This window comes from Podarcis filfolensis (assembly GCF_964270895.1).
Source record: "Podarcis filfolensis genome assembly, chromosome: 7".
In the NCBI taxonomy this organism is placed as follows: Eukaryota; Metazoa; Chordata; class Lepidosauria; order Squamata; family Lacertidae; genus Podarcis; species Podarcis filfolensis.
The window spans coordinates 75,929,338-75,950,253 of NC_139603.1; the positions used below are offsets into that span (position 1 = coordinate 75,929,338).

General features: G+C 41.5%; 1 protein-coding gene across 1 annotated transcript in view; it reads right to left on the reverse strand.

Moving 5' to 3' along the window:
• Positions 1 to 20,240, reverse strand: part of TAF2 (TATA-box binding protein associated factor 2) — a 57,831-nt gene extending 37,591 nt beyond the window's left edge. The window contains exons 1-10 of the mRNA XM_083621869.1: positions 18,830 to 20,240; positions 17,600 to 17,653; positions 14,431 to 14,591; positions 8,861 to 8,979; positions 8,223 to 8,364; positions 7,034 to 7,265; positions 5,344 to 5,528; positions 3,873 to 3,986; positions 3,339 to 3,438; positions 794 to 879 (exon numbers count right to left, since the gene is read on the reverse strand). Of these exons, the coding sequence (XP_083477995.1) occupies positions 794 to 879; positions 3,339 to 3,438; positions 3,873 to 3,986; positions 5,344 to 5,528; positions 7,034 to 7,265; positions 8,223 to 8,364; positions 8,861 to 8,979; positions 14,431 to 14,591; positions 17,600 to 17,653; positions 18,830 to 18,886 (1,250 nt within the window). The 5' untranslated portion in view covers positions 18,887 to 20,240. The remainder of the gene's footprint in view (positions 1 to 793; positions 880 to 3,338; positions 3,439 to 3,872; positions 3,987 to 5,343; positions 5,529 to 7,033; positions 7,266 to 8,222; positions 8,365 to 8,860; positions 8,980 to 14,430; positions 14,592 to 17,599; positions 17,654 to 18,829) is intronic.
• Positions 20,241 to 20,916: the final 676 nt, after the last annotated feature.

Here is a 20,916-nt window from a genome sequence, read left to right on the forward strand (position 1 = left end):
ACTCCTGAACCTCTCCTTTGAGCCACCAAAAGCAGTCATCTCACTGCTAGACCTCACAGCAGTGACTTTCACCTTAGCCATCACTGGGCACCTCCAAACTGCCTACCCAGCAGTGCTTCAAGCAGAAAACCAGTGGTAAGGAGCCCGTGAAAAGGATCTATAACATATTGGAGAAGAGGTATTTAAGCAGCCTTTTGCTTTCAATTATAGCCTCTTTAATAAAACTATTCTCGGACATTTGAATTAGGCAACTCAAGTTGAACAACTGTTCCCTTTCATCTCATATTGCTTATAAATCCACGTTGCCATCCCAATATAACCAGTTTAAGACTTTGGATGTAGTATTTCAGCACCATTTAATGAGCAATAAAGTCACCTCCCTCCATATGGCTACATAGAATGAGGTTCGTCAGCCATATGCTCTAATTTTTTTTTTTAAAAAAACTGCAGTTTGCTCAAAGCTGATGTGCATCAGTCATTAGGACTCTAGTGCTTGTAAAAATAGCAGAATGTGTATTTTAAAGTGATTTTCACACCTGTAGCAAAATAGTTTCACTTTCCTTGGAAAGGTTTTTACTCTACTTAGCATATATTTTGTTAATAAACTTCCATTCTGTAATTCAAACAAGGCAAATGTTTACCAAGGATGTCCTTTATGGGACCATTAGGTAGCTGAGATAATGAAGCCTTTGGCCAAATGTCTCATTACTCACCTGAAGAGTGTGTTCGTGTGTGTGTGTGTGTGTGTGTGTTCGTGTGTGTATTATTGGCCCTATAAATCTACTAAACATACTTGTCTTTTTCTTTTCCTCCACCAAAGATTGGATGAAGTAAGACTCCACCGGTCTTCAGCTCATACACAACTATTTTGTCCAGTTCCTGAAATGCAAATAATAATAATAATAATAATAATAATAATAATAATAATAATAATATTGCAATGGTGTATTTGGCTACAATGAGAAGACATGGTCTTGTTGAAGCATATTAAAATTATGAGCATATTCAATTTGGTTTCCATCATTTCCTCCCCTTACAAATGTACCCATCACAAACCCTTCCCCTTTTAACTCAACTTCCACTACTTCACATTAAAGATAAGCAGGCACAAACATTATCTGCAAAGAGCAGAATTGCAAACCACTGTGGTTTTTCAAGTGCATTTCAGATAATCCTGGGGTGCCCAAGAGACAGCTTGGCCCCTCTATTAGTTGCCCCTGCAATGTGTGATTGCAAGAGAGCGCTGAATGCATCATAAGACAAACACACACACACACAAACAAACGTACACACACACTTTTCTACACAACTCTTGAAAAGATAGGCATTTTGCCTTCCTTTCCATCTGCTGCTTGGTACCTTACTCTCAGTGAACAGGATGAACTGTTACTGAAAAATTGGATGGGTTTTTTTGAGGGGGGGCAGATCTGTAAAAAACACAGTGCAATATTCCGACAACATATGAGGCTGTTTAAAAGGGGAAATGAAGACAGGGTGCAGGGTTAGAAAATTAAATCAAGATCACTTGAAAGCTTTTTATGGCAAAACCCATCCCACTACGCAAGGAAAAGAGGCAGATGGTCTGGACTAATTCATAAACCATTCACTTGGCAGAAGGGTGTAGGACCCCCTAAAACAGAGGCCTAATTCTCACTAAGGTAGAAAACCAGTATCTGGGCTGTTCTTTCCTCAGACAGCAAGTCAGGGCTCACATGACTGGATGCTCATCTGCACGGGTGGGGAAAGAACTGCTGGGTCCTACCTGAATGGCTGTTCTGTGTCGCTACAGCAGGGCATCACTGAGGGGGTTTAGTGCCACCGTGTGGCCTGCAAGGGTGGGTAATTACCTTTAACCCGAGGGTGGCATGGTGGGTTGCTAACACACTTCCAGAGAGAGAGAAACCTGTTCTGTTAATGCTTATGTAGCCAACCCAATATAACATAATGCTTCCTCAAACAGAGGAACAGATTGAGGTTGAATCCTGACAAGACAGAAGTACAGTGGTGCCTCGCAAGACGAAATTAATCCGTTCCGCGAGTCTCTTCGTCTTGCGGTTTTTTCGTCTTGCGAAGCACGGCTATTAGCGGCTTAGCGGCTATTAGCGGCTATTAACGGCTTAGCGGCTATTAACGGCTTAGCGGCTTTAAGAAAAAGGAAACAAACTCGCAAGAACTTGCAAGACGTTTCGTCTTGCGAAGCAAGCCCATAGGGAAAATCATCTTGCAAAGCGACGCAAAAACCGAAAAACCCTTTCGTCTTGCGCTTTTTTCGTTTTGCGAGGCATTTGTCTTGCGGGGCACCACTGTACTGTTTTGGGGGGACAGGAGGCGGGTAGGTGTGGAGGATTCCCTGGTCCTGAAGGGGTAACTGTGCCCCTGAAGGACCAGGTGCGCAGCCTGGGAGTCATTTTGGACTCACAGCAGTCAATGGAGGCACAGGTCAATTCTGTGTCCAGGGCAACTGTCTAGCAGCTCCATCGGGTATGCCAGCTGAGACCCTACCTGCCCGCAGACTGTCTTGCCAGAGTGGTACATGCTCTAGTCATCTGCTGCTTGGACTACTGCAATGCGCTCTACATGGGGCTACCTTCGAAGGTGACCCAGAAATGACAACTAATCCAGAATGCGGCAGCTAGACTGGTGACTGGGAGCGGCTGCCGAAAACACATAGCACCGGTCTTGAAAGATCTACATTGGCTCCCAGTACATTTCCAAGGACAAATCAAAGTGTTGGTGCTGACCTTTAAAGCCCTAAATGGCCTCGGCCCAATATACCTGAAGGAGTGGCTCCACCCCCATCATTCTGCCCGGACACTGAGGTCCAGCGCCGAGGGCTTTCTGGCGGTTCCCTTACTGAGAGAAGTGAAGCTACAGGGAAGCAGGCAGAGGGCCTTCTCAGTAGTGGCGCCCACCCTGTGGAATGCCCCCCCCATCAGATGTCACAGAAGTAAACAACTATCTGACGTTTAGAAGACATCTGAAGGCAGCCCTGTTTAGGGAAGCTTTTAATGACTGATGTTTTAATGTATTTCTAATCTTTTGTTGGAAGCCGCCCAGAGTGGCCGGGGAAACCCAGCCAGATGGGCAGGGTATAAATAATAAATTATTATTAATAATAATGATGATGATGTCACCCAAAGCAGCTTCACTGGTCAGTTACCCAAATATTTTGCCAAATATTTCAAGAACTGCACACATAGGTATTGTGTAATCTCCCATTTAATTGTGACAGCTTCACCTTAAAATGTGTCAATGGAAAGGATAGCTCCATTCGTGCACCCCTTGTGTATCTGTGTAAATGCATAAAGATGCTTTCAAAATCCATTGGGGTTCATTACCTCCTTGATCCAGTGCCGATACTCATTTACACCAAAGGTTTTCTTCATCCAGAGGCCATAAATATAGCCAGAGATTCCCTTCAACACCCACTCATCTGACCTGTAAGTGAAGAAGCAACGAGATAAAAATCTCTCTTAATTTACAGAATCAGGACTCCATGCTGAATGCACTCCTAGTGAAAATACTTTAAAAGCTAACAACTCTAACCATCTAAATAAATAAAGGACTAATGAACCAAGAACAGATGTATATATCCTGGCAGTGAAAGAAAGCCTTAAGTGTAATTAAAATCTAGGCAACTACATCTTTTGGTATTTTTATTTAAAATATTCTCTGTCATACAGAAACTTAAAAATCTATGTGAGTAAATAGACATTAAGAGCTTGTAGGTTATCTTGCAAATTTAAGAAACCCCAAATGTGCTATGATTGCTGTAATAGCTATAGAATTTATCTGCATTTATGCTTTATAATGATTCTCATACTCATAGCCAAAATTCGACGTGGGAGTTATCTATTTTAAGATGTACTCACCAAGACATTCTAGATATGAAACAGCCAAAAAACTGCTGGGCCAGAGCCTGAGCCAAACATCTCCTGGTCAGCGGGGTCTCATCTATTATCATTGCACTGTGCAAAAGGTTTGTGCTAAATGAAAAACACAAACAAGCATATGCACAACGGTGACAAACAAAATCTTCAGGAGAAACAAAACCCTCCACCTCAGTTTAATCAAGTAAACATGAACAAATCATAGCAGAATTTTAACAAGAGAAGTATATAACAGCTTTCTTAAGTCTTATACGGGTCAGCTTCACATGCAACATGAAGCCAAACAATCACTAAGTGTGAACCAACAGGTGTGTGTACTCAAGAGTAAAAATCACAGCTGCATCCCTCCTTTGCCACATGCACTTTGGACCATGGTCGCAAAATTAAAATTGGGAACATGTTAAAACACCCTATGTTTCTAAAACTGGCTGTTAGTGGCACCCGCCTTGTGGAACACCCTCCCACCAGATGTCGAAGAGAAAACTTTTAGAAAACATCTGAAGGCAGTCCTGTTCAGGGAAGCTTTTAATGTTTAATAGGCTATTGTATTTTAATATTCTGTTGGAAGCCGCCCAGAGTGGCTGGGGAAACCTAGCCAGATTGGTGGGGTATAAATAATAATATATTATTATTATTATTATTATTATTATTATTATTATTATTATGCATTGGGTTGAAGTCAATCTGGCAATAATAATAAATGTCACAGGCATTTAACGTTTTGGTGCTGCCATGTTATTTACAATTCTTATCTCATCAGTTGATTCTATGGCAACCTTTGGAATCATTTTATAAGCTGGAAACTGAATTGAAATGTGGAGCTAGCTCAAAGGCATCCCTTGCAAGTACACAGCTGAGTTTCAGCCAAAAGCCCAGGTCCCAGTATAATGCTATCCTTGGTCCTATGAACTTAAATGATGGCACTGAGTTTCCTTTAAAAAGGCAAAAGAGCAAACACAAAAAACCTCTGGTGATTTGGACTGAAGTATCTCTCTACCAGCATGAGATATGATGAAGTGTGGTGGATATCTGTGCATTACTCAAATCACTTCATTTTAGATGGGTTAGTTATAAGTAAAGGTAAGGGTAAAGGGAACCCTGACCGTTAAGTCCAGTCGTGGACGACTTTGGGGCTGCAGCACTCATCTCGCTTTATTGGCCGAGGGAGCCGGCGTACAGCTTGCGGGTCATGTGGCCAGCTTGACTAAGCCGCTTCTGGCGAACCAGAGCAGCGCACGGAAACGCCGTTTACCTTCCCGCCAGAGTGGTACCTATTTATCTACTTGCACTTTGACATGCTTTCGAATTTCTAGGTTGGCAGGAGCAGGGACCGAGCAATGGGAGCTCACCCCATCGCAGGGATTCAAACCGCTGACCTTCTGATCGGCAAGCCCTAGGCTCTGTGGTTTAACCCACAGCGCCACTCGCGTCCCAATTAGTTATAAGTACTTACCTAAAAATGCTCATGGAAGCGTAAGCAGCTACTTCAACGTAAGCCTCGTCTACGAAAACCGTCTTGAAACAGGAGTAAGGATAGCGGCACGTAAGTATCTCTTCATAGAATTCAAATACTTCATGGAGATAAGATGTGGTGTGTTTGAGCAGCGGGAGAAGCTGGGGTAAACAGAAATGAGTCACCTACAACAAGAACAAGGGAGAAAACTTTTTTTAAAAGAACAAAACCAAATTCAAGTTAGCAAATAGCTGAAAGTGAACATTAGAAAATGCTGCCAATGGAAAATATAAAGATTAGCAAGTTTGACCCTGAGGTCACCATCACTGCATGCATATAGCTTAGAGATGCTGAAGATGAGGCGGTGAACTGGCTATGCAGCTTTGCTAGTCCTCCACAGCTTTCCAGAGATCCAGGAAAACAGTTAATGTGAGGCATGGCCTGAGGCTACGTACAACAGCCTATCTGCTGTATGAAGTGTCATAAAGTAGCAAGTTTTCAAGTGGGTGTTCTTTTTTTTTTTTTTGACATATGAATTTTTTATTGATTTACTTCAAGTAAAGAAATAACAAAGAATGTATATAAATAATAAAATACAAACAAGAAAAACAAAAAAAAAACAAACCCACATTAAATACTTCACATCAAAGATTTTACATTGCTTTCTCTTTTGGGACTTCCTTCAGCTTATCCGAAAATCATGCGTAATTATAATTAAGATTGCGCATTTCCTAGCTTATATTGACATTGTATATCTCTCTTTCTTCTATTTCCTTTAGACAATAACACTTAGTACTTCACAGTGCTTCTTTAAATCCCACTAACGTTGTTTGTCCCTCACTTACATGATCCAGGTAGTCTACATATTTTCCCCAATCCTTAATGAACTTTTGGTCTCTTAGATATCTAATCTTTCCTGTCAATCTATCCAACTCCGCGTAGTCTAATAACTTCAATCTCCACTCGTCCACCGTTGGTATATCCTGCTGTTTCCATTTCTGGGCTAGTATTACCCTTGCTGCTGTAACCGCATAGTACACAAATTTGCAATCCTTCTTTTTTATCTCATTCCCTAATATCCCTAGCAGGAAGATTTCTAGTTTTTTTGTAAACGTATATTTTAAAATCTTCTTAAGTTCAATATATATTTTCTCCCAAAATCCTTTTACTTTCCTGCACTCTCACCACATGTGGTAAAAGGAGCCCTCCTGAGCTTTACACTTCCAGCATTTATTACAGACCTTATACATTTTCGAAAGTTTTAAAGGTGTTTCAAGTGGGTGTTCACGGTACTTCCAGCCACTGCAATCGACTGCAAGTTACAGCAAGAATTGGTACTTCCCATAGATAAGGCAACAGACTTACAACAACACACAAAACTTTTATAAAGCAATAGTGAGGGGAAATAGTAATATAAATAGAGCGATAAATTTACATTGCGACTTTAGGATTCTGGCTGTTGAGAACTTAGGTTAGATATTATTCTATCCCTGGGCATTCAGGACAGGGAACATGATTTCTTAAGAACAAAGAATATAACAGGACAAATAAAAAAATCACTGAAAAATCCTATATGACCAATAAAGCAAGAGTAAAACCCTAATCAATAACCACCCAAGAACCTCACACCAGGACAAATCACATGGAATAGGAGAAGTGTCACACAGAGGCTGCCTATGAAAAGAATTACCTCATGCATGTATGGATCAACAAGGATTTCAAATGGTCCGATGGCCAAGGAGATGTTAGAAGCTGCAGTTGGAATTGTCAGCATATAATGGAAGGTCTTTTTTCTCATATCATGAGTATACACCGTTTCCACCAAGTCTCCATTTGAGACAGCCACCATTGTGGCATCCACAGTATATTCCAGTTTCCATGTGCATAGTTCGGAGTATGAATCAACACAAGGAAACCAAAACCTGGAGAGAAAGTGAAGTCATTAAAAACCGTAATCACCTTCCCAATCCGAGACAAATGTTGCAGTACTTGATGTGTAGGCATCTGGGGCCATAGCATTACCAAAACAGTACAATCCTGCAAGCAGCTGACCCTTCCCAAATCTTTGATAACTGCATTCTGTCAATGCATAAACACAAAGAACTACAAAAAGCTAGCCAGTTTAGGACTCCCGTGAGGCTGCTACTCCACGTTAAGAAGTTCAATTCTACAATACTGAAAGACTGACTAGTCTGGGGAGGCTTCGAAAGTTCCCCTTCAGAAAAGTACACTGCAAGGCACACTTGAAATATGTTTGCACCTTGGCAAAAGAGCTCCCAGGGTCCAACAGTGATGTCTTCAGTCCTTTGTTTTTTGTTCTTCTTGTTGTTGATACAGGAATGTACAAATTCATTCCTCCACCCACCCACCTCCAAAAACCAGGGGTGGGGATGGAGAATCTATTCCAGTTCTCTTGAAGTGGTATAGCATATAAAAAATGGAAAGCTAAACAGGTAAAACGCTAAGATTTTTCCTTTTCTATTCAGACAGACCACCAGTCTCATTCATTTTAACAATGACAAATGAGACTCTGATAGCTCTGGAAATTAAATATACATTATTCAAAAGAGAAGACGGAGGGTAATGAAGCACCACAGGTCAACTGACCCTATATTTACTGAGCAGCACGTAAAATATCTATTTTACTGAATGACCATCAATTGAAAAGCTGCCAATTGGCAATGAGTGCACACATGGGTTATTTGTTTTCTTCCATGTAAGGAAAACGCCATGTCTGAATGATCTTAAAATATTCTGAAATATCTTAAAATATTCTGAAATGACCGTAAAGCAAAATAGGACCTCATTTCCAACTCTCACAGCACTCTTCAATTTCAAGGCCCGTGGGAAATGGGAGCATAAGACTCTGCAACTCTCACCTTGTAGAATTTTGATACCCGCAAGAGAAGACATGGGCCCCTCTCTCTGCTAAGCTTCCTTCCACGTTGGGTACCACAAAATGAAGGCCTCCTTTTGGCTGGTCCAAAGAAAAGTTGATATGTACCTTCAAGACTTTTAATTCTGCAGCAGTAAAAGAGCAACCACATAATAAAATATGTATTAATCTGGTATTTCTGGAAGAAACATGGCAAACCCACCATTAACTATTCATTAACTTGCAAAACCACTTTGTACTCAGAACTTCAATGAACTAAGCAAGAGAAAAAGATGAAAGAATGAAGGTGAGATCTTTGATGATGACCCAGGACTCTCAAAGCGAAACAGAATTTTCTATTATAAAACACATTTTATTGAAAATATGCACGGGAGATTATTTATTTTGGTATATATTTTTCTGCACAGAGAAGCTAGTCTATGAGGCTTGAAGTAACTCTTAAGAACTTGCCGTAATTCACATAACCAAACAGCTTGCCTGATCTATGCCTCAAAATCAAAAGCACTCCACCAGCATTGCAGGGCCATTGAAGCCCTGCCAAGGTGCAGCAAGGCCTGGAAAACTATTCTAGATCGCTAGCGAGTCTGTAGCACTTTCATTTTAAGGGTTTCTGGTCTTTACCATCGACGTGCTTCCAAAGCTCTGATGGCACCTTGATGCACAGCTCTCCATTTCCAGCATCCGGGTCCACAGCACTGACTGCAGCAGCATACGCATTGGAAAAGTAGTTGAGATTTCTCCTGCAACACAAAGGACTCAGAGTTCAAATTCAAAAAAAGGATTCGGGGTCAAGGGACTTCACATGCTGCAAGAAAGCAGATAAAAAATGCCCACAACAGAAGTGCTTAAAATTGTCACCTCTAACAGTAACCACTTAGAAATGCCAACTCAACACTCATGGGCAGATTGTACACCCTCTTTGAAATGTCACAAGAAAAGCTTAACTGAGAAAGTCATTTGATAAGCTTGAGACAATTGCAGTGAAAATCCGCTCCATTGCTCCACTTATCTTGACTTCATGTGGCAAGGGCACACGGAGCTTGGTCTGCCCTACACAATGGAACTGGAGACTTAAGCACGTATGGAGAGAGGGAATCTCCAAAATATATCAGTCCCAGGCCACAAAAGACGTCGAAAGGGTAGGATCCAGCACCATCAATTGGACCAGGAAACTAAATCAGCAGCCAGCACGATTGCCAGAAAGTAGGCTGAATATTATTCTGCCTCCTCACATTTGACAAAATAATGGTCTGAATAACTATAGCAGGGGTCGGCAAACTACGGCCCCTGGGGTCCTAAATCCGGCCCACCCGGCCATTTAAGAACCTGCCATGAAGCTGAGACTCCCGACGATATCTACTTGCACTTTGACATGCTTTCAAACTGCTAGTTTGGCAGGAGCAGGGACTGAGCAACGGGAGCTCTCCCCGTCGCGGGGATTCGAACTGCCAACCTTCTGATCGGCGAGCCCCAGGCTATGTGGTTCAGACCACAGCACCACCCGCTGTCTACTATAGACTGCCTTATATTACTGAAACCATTCTTATTGTGGTGCTGTTCTTTTCCTAAACAGATGATAATATACAACGTACGCGCTGTATGTTCAGTTTTAACTCTTTGCATATTACATTTCAGGCCGCAAACGCTTGGAAACTCAGAGTTAAAAAAGCAACCTTCCAAAACCAAGCCACAACGAATCCCATTCATTACCGCCAACTCATCTACATCCTGTTGCACTCTAATGGTGGTGATTTCACAGTCAATTGAGCTCCTTGGCTGGGTGGCTTTGCACCATACCCTTAACAGTCTTTTAAAGGCTGATCTAATGAAGAACAGAGAATACCTGTCTTAGTTGGAGTCCTACAGCAAGTTCTTCACAGAACTAGTTTTACAAATATGTAGCATTGCTTTCTTTCCTCAATGAGCTCAAGTTCATCCCCTAAGAGATACTTTTCAAAACTAGCAATATCACCATGCCTGAAACGAGTCAATAAAATTCAGCGACTAAAAGGAGGGAATAAAACTGCCCTTTCTTTCCCCGTTTGACTTAAAGGTTTATTAGATGTTCCACTATATCTTACTTTTTCACAATATGCCCAACATGAGCACTATCCACAAGGTTCAAACACAAAAAAGAAGTCACAATACTTTCTTTCCCACACCAACTCATCTTCCAGAGAAAAAGGAGGGTTTTGTACAATGAAAGGGTTTGAGCCAAATTAAAACCTCACAAAAATCAGACATGACCTCATTTCAAAGCTTTCCTTCCACCTCATTCCCTACCCACCACATACTGAGTAAACTTCATTTTGAATTTTTGAAATCTAACGTGGAAAACTCAAGAGGCTAAACTGATTATTCATGAATAGCCCAGAGATTATTCATGCATGGTCCAGAGGATGTAAACACCTCAGTCCTGAAGGACAAACTTCAAGCCAGAAAGAATTTTTGACCATTTACTAAGAAAACATGTTAGCTCAGTTTTTAGCCTTTGATAATACTATGGCTGGTGCACAAGTGGTGACTTGCATGTATAAATAAGCAGTTCCAGATCAAACATCACAGGCAGAACTTCCCTACCATCTCACACCTTCATAAAACATGGTACTCTTCCATGGAGTCAATTCATACACCCAGAAAGGAGTCATTGAGTGAGATGATCAACAACAATCAATGTTCATGGTGTGCAAATTAGCCCTAGCTTTCCAATTTTGCTTTTTTAGTTGTTGAAATCTATCCGAATCTGAAGGCTTGGAGCATGTTACTACCAGCTAAGTAGCAAGAGGAACAACAAGAGGATACCCACTACAGTGGTACCTCCGTTTTCGAACAGCTTAGTTCCCAAACAACTCAGTACCCGAACACTGCAAACCCGGAAGTAGGTGTTTTGGTTTTCAAACTTTGCCTTGGAAGCCAAACGTGCTCATGAGCTTCCATTTTTACTGTTGTGCAGCTCATTTGAGTCCCCCACATAGTAATTAAGGCTTTTTTCATCTTGTTTTACCCTTGCACAGTAAATTTAAGTCCCCCGCATCATAATAAAGGTTTTTTCATCCCATTTGTATCCTTGAGCAGCTAATTGAAGCCCCCCCCCCCACCATAATTAAAGCCTTCCATTTCTGATTGCAGTGTTCTGAGGAGATATTTGGTGCTTTTGTTTTTTCTATTTTTTGTGTTATTGTTTGTGTGGCTTTTTCATTTTTGTGGCTGTGGCTTGTTTTTCATTTTATGAGTGATTGATTGATGTGTGACTGCAAAAATGGATAAAAGCCCCCCATCCAAACAATGACTATCATCAGTGTAGGTAAGAGAAAAAAAAATCATCTACAATACTGTCTTATTTATTTTATCGTACAGAAAATTGATCACTGCTTTCATTTTATGGATCAACGGTCTTGTTAGATAGTAAAATTCATGTTCAATTGCTGTTTCAGGGGTTGTTTTTAAAAGTCTGGAACGGATTAATCCATTTTGCATTACTTTCTATGGGAAAGTGCGCCTTGGTTTGGGAACGCTTTGGTTTTGGAACAGACTTCCGGAACCAATTAAGTTTGAGATCCAAGGTACCACTATATTTCAAGTCAGAACTACCACATGCTAACTTATCACTTTACACTTTACATTTGCTATTTTACTGCCGCTTTGGAGAGGTCCTGTTGAAGCTCCCTGCAATCCTTTTTATTTTATTTTGTTTTACCATCTTTAACAAATCGTATGCTATGCCAGTAAATGCAGTCTATCTGTACACTTAATTCTTTCCAGAATCAGACGCAAGCCCAGCAAAAATAAACCATCCGTAAAGCAATTCTTAATTTGTGCCTTGCCCTAATGGCATTTTCATATTTTAAATCTTTTAGTGATTATCACACATAATAAGCACCAGAAATAATAAACAACACAAGTCTCAACTTCAATATGAATTTCAGGGATATTCAAATCAACTTACTTTAAAGTAAATATGATACAGGAATATTCTGCCTCTAATTATCACCAAGGGACAGCTTTCCGAAATGTCTGTATCTAGAGGGAACCTGTGGTTAGATACTAAATACCAGTGGGTTCACAGACAGAAATGGGCCATATTTTATGTAATGAGAGGTAGACTCCTTGGAACAGAGGCTAGTATTTCACAGAAACCATTATTTATTTATTTTCTCTTTTTCACATGTGCATTGGTCCTTTCAAATATGTGACTCATTGTAGAGGAATCTATTTAGAGGACCATTATGGTGGAGGGGGTGTCGTATGGGTATGCTTACTTTCCATACAAATGGTAGCAGCTGAGAAGTGGAGATCTGGATTGACATCGTTTCACTATGTATTCATTTGTATTTAACACTAAAGTTCCGCGGCACTTACTGACACTGAAGGCCCAAGTCTCAACTTAAAACCAGTGCAATCCTGTTAGAAGCTTCTTACATACTGCTGAAAATGGAATTTGTTAGGCACATGTAGTCTTTTATTAAAAATAAAAATGTATCAAAAATAAAGATATACTTTGGCCAGGGGTACTGTTTTGCTAAGAGAGACTCTGGCCTTTGTTGTGACAAAACAAAAAACCTTTCTCTGGGTTGTACATCTGTCACAGATTTATTTGGCAAGATGCATAGTTAATCTAGACTATTCCAGCAAATTATTATTTCAGCTAGTTAAACTAGTTGGGGCCTCTTTCACCACACCCTTAATATATAAATATACTACATAGAAGAAATCTTTTTTAGGTGTCTTACTCAAAAATACACGTACAGTATTTGTAAGTTGTGAGTGTAAGAGTTGATTGTTTCCTGTTGGCTCAGATATGCAACAATTCTATGTACAGTGGTACCTCGGGTTAAGTACTTAATTCGTTCCGGAGGTCTGTTCTTAACCTGAAACTGTTCTTAACCTGAAGCACCACTTCAGCTAATGGGGCCTCCCGCTGCTGCCGTGCCACCGGAGCACGATTTCTGTTTTCATCCTGAAAGTTCTTAACCTGAAGCACTATTTCTGGGTTAGTGGAGTCTGTAACCTGAAGCGAATGTAACCCGAGGTACCACTGTATCCAGAATGACAATTCTTGCTATTGCAAACCAGGATAGTTGGTAGACCACGAGACTCTTAATCTCGGCTGTGGGTTCATGCCCCATGTTGGGCCAAAGATTCCTGGATTGTAGTGGGTTGAACTAAATGATCCTGGTGGTCCATTCCAACTCCACAGTTCTATGATTTGGTGGGAAAGCACTGTCTTCCTCCACAAAGACATATCTTAAATAAATCCAGCAAAGCTTTATTTGTACCACCCAGAGTCTCTGCTTGCACGTGCATCCTTTTTATACAAGAGGGTATGGTGTCATTGGGAGTCAGGTAGGCAGCAGGAACCTAAAGTGTAAGAATGTGCCATCATTTCCCAACAATGTCCACTAAAAGAAATACTTAGCATCACTGTAACATTTTCCCTAAATAGTCAAAGCACTTCCCATACTTTATCTCAATAATCTTTCCAACCATCCTGCAAGACAGGCCAATGCTATTGTTCTCATCAGTGCTATTTTTCTGGAAAATGAGGTGCTGGAACTCATTATGAACACCTCCTTCATTCTCTCAGAATGACAATGGCGCACAGTTGAGAGGTGCCAGAACTGAGTTCCAATGAGTTCTGCCTGAAAAAAAGCCCTAGTTATCATATTTCAGAGTGAGGCTGCAATCTGAAACATGCTTCTTTGGAACCATTCCATTGAAATCCATGTCATATCATTTTGGGTCAGTATGGTTAGGATCAGCCCATGAGACAGTAGGATCTAGCCACTAGGTTGAATTCAAACGTCCTCCAAACCACGGGCCCCTTTGACAGCTGGGTAAGGCTGCCCAATCGTTGATAATCAGCATTATCAAGATGTCAAGCGCAGCATTTTCTTTTGCCTGTGCATTGTCTGAAAGTAAGCAATGCAGGCCGCTGTGAGAACAGGATGCTAGACTAGATGGATTTTTGGCTTGATCCCAGACTCTTCATATGTTCTATATTATCTCAAAAACTTCAGATTTGTGAAATACTAAGACTTCCCATCATTACTTCACTTTTGACACCTATTAAATGTGTTGATCAATCTTGTTCTTCAAGAACACTCATGACTCAAAGCCCACTTCATACCCTATCAAAAAAAGATATTGATCACTATTCCAGAGACGGTAGCAACTATGAACTATTTACTTACTGTTTCGACTCATGGTGACAAACCTCCAGCGTGGGGTCATTATAAATAAAAGCTGCTTCCAGATCGTTGACTCTCACTCTGTATATCCTACATTGTTTACTGTTCAGCTTGATTCTATTCAGATTCGCAACTGTGGGAAATATTGTCAGCTCCACATAACCCTGCACAGATTTAAAAGAACAACATCAGGGACACAACATGTATTTTCTTCTTAAACTGCAGAAGTTTACACTCCAAAGCAATTTAGCTTTATAAATACTATTATAGCTTCAAAATGAGTTTCCTTTTGCATCAACTGAAAGGTTTAAAAAGCGCACCAGCTCTCACCAGGTTGCTTCTCATACTGCTTGTTAAGGACACACTCAGTGTCAGAAGTGAGAAAGTAACAAGAGGAGTGCAACGTTCCCTTCAATCAATGAAGAAAGTCCTAGGTACAGCTAGGCTGACCAGATGCAAATGAGGACAGGGCTCTTATATCTTTAGCAGCTGTGCAGGAGGAATTTCACCAGGTGCAGCTTTTGATTGTTGCAACTATTAAAGCAGAGGTGGAAAGCCTGTAGTCTTCCAAGATGTTCTTGGACTCTAGCCCCCGTAAGTCCCAGCTAGCATAGCCAATGCTCAGGGAAGATGGAAGCTACAGCCCAATATCTGAAGTCACCAGCACCCCATCCCTATATTAAAGATACAGGAGCCCTGTTTGTGTGTTTGTTTTTTGGCCACCCTACATCCAGCATGAGGTGCCATGATTCTCCTTCACAGGAGAACTCTCCTTCACAGAAACTAGGGGGCACATTCCTACACTTTTCAAAACTTGTGATACTGCCTTGGGTCACATAACTTGTGATACTGCCATGGCTAACAGAAATACATTAGTGCTTTCAAACAGCCACTGTAAATTAATGGAGCACACCTTATGACTTGGGACAAGACTTGAAAATGCTGCTTGTCCTGAGACACAACCAGACCTTTTGGTCTCTGGTTCTCCCCTTCCTATTTGTGCACACTTAACTCCAAGCTCACAGCACCATTTATGAGAGTGTCCCACTTTTCCTCACAACTACCCTGTGAGTTAGGTGCCTGGCCCAACATCACCGAGCGAGTTTCATAACTGAGCAAGGAACTGAAACCACGTCTCCTTGATCCAGTTCCAGTGAAATCTATCACACCGTATCAATTCTCCCTGTGCCATGGTTCCTGCATCTTTTTTTTTACTCCTGTTTCCTTGCTAAACCAGAAATGTTGTCATGGGCATACAGCACTGTAAGAAAATGTGGCCAATGAAAATGGGGACAACGGGCACCAGGTCCTTAGAATAATGGATTAGGGCAGGTGTGGAGAACCTTTTGCCCACCAAATGTCACTGAACTACACCCCTCCTTCAGCCCCAGCAACCATGGCAGGTGGCCAAGGATGATGGGAGTTGCAGTTCACCTGTTTTATTTGCTCGATAACTCATTTCGGGAGACAGGAATTTTCTTCCCTCTATTTGTAAACATCGGGCTTGACTACTGCAATGTGCTCTTCGGGACTGCTCATAAACGGCTTTCAGCACACAGCAACCTACCCTGTCAAGTGTGGAACAGTACTTATATGTTGATATCGTTCCACATTTTTTATGTAAATATCAATAAAAGTAGGCCTATATAAAAAGGTGTGGAACAGTATCAACATATAAAACTTGAGTAAAACTGCATCCTGTGCCTTTTAGCTTTTCAGTGTGATGGCACTGACTTTTAACACTATTTATAAACTACCATATCTACAATTTGTAGATGAAGTGGGATCATCACCCTGCCCCCCCCAAATAAAGAATTATGCAATGGCTTTAATGTTGCATATCTCAGGAAATACTTTTCCTGTTAAGAGCCAATCTGGCTATTAAGATCAAACACAAAAATCCTGTCAAAAACCAGCCATCTCAATATCAATTATACCAGAAAGTGGAACAAGTTTTTCTCCATAATGGTTTTGGAGTTGTGGAATTCCCTTCCAACAGAAACATACCTGAGCCTCCCTGTGGCAGCTTTTGGAAAAGACCACAATATTTTCTCTTTTAAGAGGGCATTGCATGTTAAGTGAATTTTATTATTTTCTTTTTATGATGTGTTTTGAAGATTTTATTTTCAGAAATAAATTTTGCTGTTTATTAACCTGGGCCCATCTTAAGCAAATAAATAACCAATGGGAAAATGCAAAGTTCATCTGGCTTTAATATTTGAATGGTTTATGCCTAATCTATCCCTGAGGTCTTGGCAGTGAAGCTGATCCTTCACACTTCTTAGGTGTGGCTTTTTTGGCTCCATAAACAATTCCCTGCTGTTGTGATTGCAATCATTTTAACAGGTTTCAGTTCAGGATAAACTCTCACTAAAGTCAATTGAGGTAGCATGAAACTTTGGAGCACTTCTGCAAGCAAGCTGTAAAATAGTCAGTGGCAGTTGAAGGCCAGCTTGATGGTAAAGAACAAAAGGATGGGCTAGGCAGCTAAAGAAAAGGATAAAACTCCTCTAGAATAACCTCTCTGACCACTGGTATTTTGTAAATATTACAGCAGAAATGTGAGGTTGTTTGTTGTCACAAACTGGGATGCATGGCATACATAGCATGAAGAAAACACAATTAACCAACTATAAAAGTGAATCCCTTAATAACCAGAAGATTAGAGGCTTAAGACGTAGACTTTCACTTTCTTAATTAAACAGGAACATGGGAAGCTGGCTTATACCAGGTCACGCTATTTGTCCAACTAGTTCAGGACTGCCTGGTCCAACTAGCAGTGGCTTTCTAGGGTCTTGGGCAGAAAGTATTTCCCATCACCTGGTACCTGGTTCTTTTTGTTGGAGATTCCAGGGACTGTGCCTGGGACCTCCTGTACACAAAACATATATTCTTCCTTCGAGCTCTATAGTCCCTTCCCCTCAATACAGTGGTACCTTGGGTTAAGAACTTAATTCGTTTTGGAGGTCCATTCTTAACCTGAAACTGTTCTTAACCTGAGGTACCACTTTAGCTAATGGGGCCTCCCGCTGTGCCCCCGCCACACAATTTCTGCTCTTATCCTGAAGCAAAGTTCTTAACCTGAGGTACTATTTCGGGGTTAGCGGAGTCTGTAACCTGAAGCATCTGTAACCTGAAGCGTCTGTAACCCGAGGTACCACTGTATACTTACAACAACAGATTTTCTCTGGAAATTTATGTTGTTGATACAGACCACCTGGTGGGTTGTGCTGGGGAAAGGAAGAAAAAATTCAAAATAAAGATCTTGATGTGTATAACCTTGCAGAGAACTAGAAAATAAGTTATCAGACCATCTGTCTGCCTGCACTCATGTGTCACATAACAGATTTTAGACACAAGCCATCCTGGGCACTTCATCATAAAGAATTATTGCACCCTCCATAAGTGGCCAAGTATCAAGCTGATATCAAGTAAACAACGCCTATATTGTATGTGTGAGTATGCACCACATTTAACACTGCAACAAATAGAGAAGATTCCTTCTATATACTGAGAAAATATTATCTGCATTAATAGAAAACAATTTATAATATCAGTTGTGGGTTCAAAAATATCAGTAAATTTTCTAATATTCCATTATATACTCAAGCAGCTAGACATGTACAACTGAAGCTTCTCTCCTGGGTGGGATTCTAGTTAAAACACATCCACCCCAGCAATTCCAACCCAAAGCAGCCAACTACAATCATGCATTAGTTTTAGCACCCTTTTTCCTCTATAGTTCTCAGATTGTTTGGCACTTCACATCACAATTAGCCATCACCAGAAACAAATGTAGATAATTCCCAGTATTTTCTGTATCAAAAGTACAGTATTCTGAAGTCAATGCAATAGCATAACATGAGACGTTACGCTGAGATAAGAAAATATATTCTTAAATAGCCTCAAACCAATAGGAATAATTGACAGTGGCTGAGGCAACCCAGGCCGATGGAAGACGTATTTCATTGTTGTTGTTATTATTATTACATAAAAATATTTCAGTTCAACTTGCTTGTGGATCATTCATGGTACTTTCATGTTCCAAGCAAATTTTGATGCCTAAGGAACTAAGGTCACAAGTCTAATTCTATGTATCTGAAAGTAGGCCTCACTGAATTCAACAAGACTTACCGTACTTTCAAGTTGAAATAGTTAGGAGTGCACTGTACATAATTACATGTATCAGGGAAAAACCAAAAATGCAGTTTCCCACATTTTAATGGAATTGATTTATATTACCAAACTAGTTGTTAAAATGCAACTTCAATTTCTCTCGTTTCCTCACCACAATGTAGGTTTTTTTAAACAACCTGCAGCTTTCTGGACTCCAAAGGCCTATTGCTTCAGTTTAAAAACATCAACCTACGTTCATAAGAAAAGAAACAGTAGCAGATACTTATAATTTATAAGGTCTTGGGCTCTCAAACCCCTTGTCTCCTTTCTTCCTGTTCATCATAAATAGTAGTACTGAACCTTGATGAAAATCAAATACACATCACAAGCCTCATTAGCAGTCTTTTCAAGGGTAACTTTAATTCTTCTTTTCTTGGCTGATTTCTTCCCATTAAAGATCTTTCACCAGAAAATTTTAGAATAGTCCAAAGAAATGTCCAAAGAGGCAACATTGCCCATAAAGCATTTTCGGAGTGTGAATACTTCAGATTTCGGGAGACCTAACCTACTGACCTCTTAAATTAGGGAGAATTATATATGTATCAAACTTAGTATCTGTTGTGCAACTTACTGACATTTAGTAAGATAAGGGGATGCTTCCTAGAATGAGAACTTCTCCTACCCCAGGTTAAAAGATGACGACTTCTAAATCCTCTAAAGACCTACCAAAGCAAACTAGATACATCTTTTTTGTGTAGCCATTTAGCTATTTACAACTTTTTTAAAAAAGAGAGATCTCTTGTCTTGTAATCTATTTACTAAAGAAGCGACAGCAGTTGTCAGTGATTCCTGGCTAACTTGATAGACGCACTTTTAGAACAAAAACTGATTACTGACTAGGTTTCTATCTGGGAGAAAGAATCCTGACATAATGAAGTATGCAACCTTCCCGATTTGCAGGGGCAGCATCTGGACCTAGGAGTGGGCGAAGCTGCTGCTGAGCTGCCCCCAAACTATCCTATGGGTATGTAGTTACCCTTCCTCGAGCCAGGGCTGGGTACAGCCTTTCTCTACAAAGGCGATGCCAACAAGGGGACTCCTGATCTGAGAGGTCGCATCTGGTTTAAGCAGGTGCGTTGGCAGCTGTCAGGACTTCTGGTCAGGTCTAGAGATATCTAGCCAGCATGGAGCCGGCTTCCTTTTGGAGCGTGTCTAGGAAGGGGGCGCTTTTCCTGTGGGTCTCCCAGGAGGATTCCCGTTTCACGGCGGGGATGTGTTGCTAGAAATGGGGTGGGCATGAGGGCTAGGAATTTGGGGCGAGGAGGGAGAGCTTGTTCTGAGGCGACTGCCGCAACTTCGACTCCCGAGGGGCGATTCTTCAGCGGGCGCGGCTGCCTCGTTGAGAGGACCGTCGCTAGTCCTCATGAAAAGCGAGTTGCTTTAGTGAGGCGGTGGGTGTCCTGTGAGGAACAACGACGTCCGAGGGAGGCAGCGGCTGCACCTCGGGGGCCTCCTCTTAGAAGGGCCCCGCCGAGGCCTGAGAGCGAAGTCTGGCCGCACAGCGGCTCCCAGGAGACGAGGCGTCTCTCTCCACGGCCGGCGGCTCCCCTTAGGCCCGCTTCCAAGTACACAATCAGCGGCTCACTTCTGGCGAGGAGGCCGCCATTTTGCTCGCAACCTTTGACCTCACGTCAAAGTGGGCGGGAAGGTCGACGACGCAGTAGGTTTGTTAAACCCCACCTCTCCCCTCGCGCTGCCATTTCGGATTCGTCAGCGCGCCAATCAAGAGGCCGCGTCTCACGCGTACGCACGAAGGCGAAGAATACGCATGCGGAGCGAAACGAAGCCGCCTATTGGTGGAGCCGTTACCACGGCGACCTGGATTTGCTTTGGGAAAGTAGCTCGCGCCCGTTGGGAAGCTTGAAGGTGGTTTGAGGGAAGAGTTTCGCGCTCGCGCGCAGGCGCAGTGATTCCTCTCTCAGGCTGCCCTAAGCAAGGGCGGAGGAGCCAGTTGGGAAATAATTCTCATTTTCAGAGCTTTTTTTAGTGGCTCTCCCTTAAGTTAGAAGGAGCATGCCTAGGTTTTGTAACTTTCTGGCATAAGCTTCTTCGTTTTGCACCTCAGGCTGTGTCCCCTTTGGAAATAAAATTAATATTTTTGTTTGTATTTGGAAACACAATAAAATATAGCAAGCAGCACGCCTAGCGCCTCCTAGAGAAGCATTCTTTGATCTGATTTGCAGATGTGCTTCTGAGCAGACTGTGCCTCTTTCCTTTTCATAGAGGAAATCTTCCCATTGACAGTTCATAACAATAAACCATCCATGCAAATGCCAAGAGTCCTGCTGGATCAGACTGTTGCTGTTGGCATCC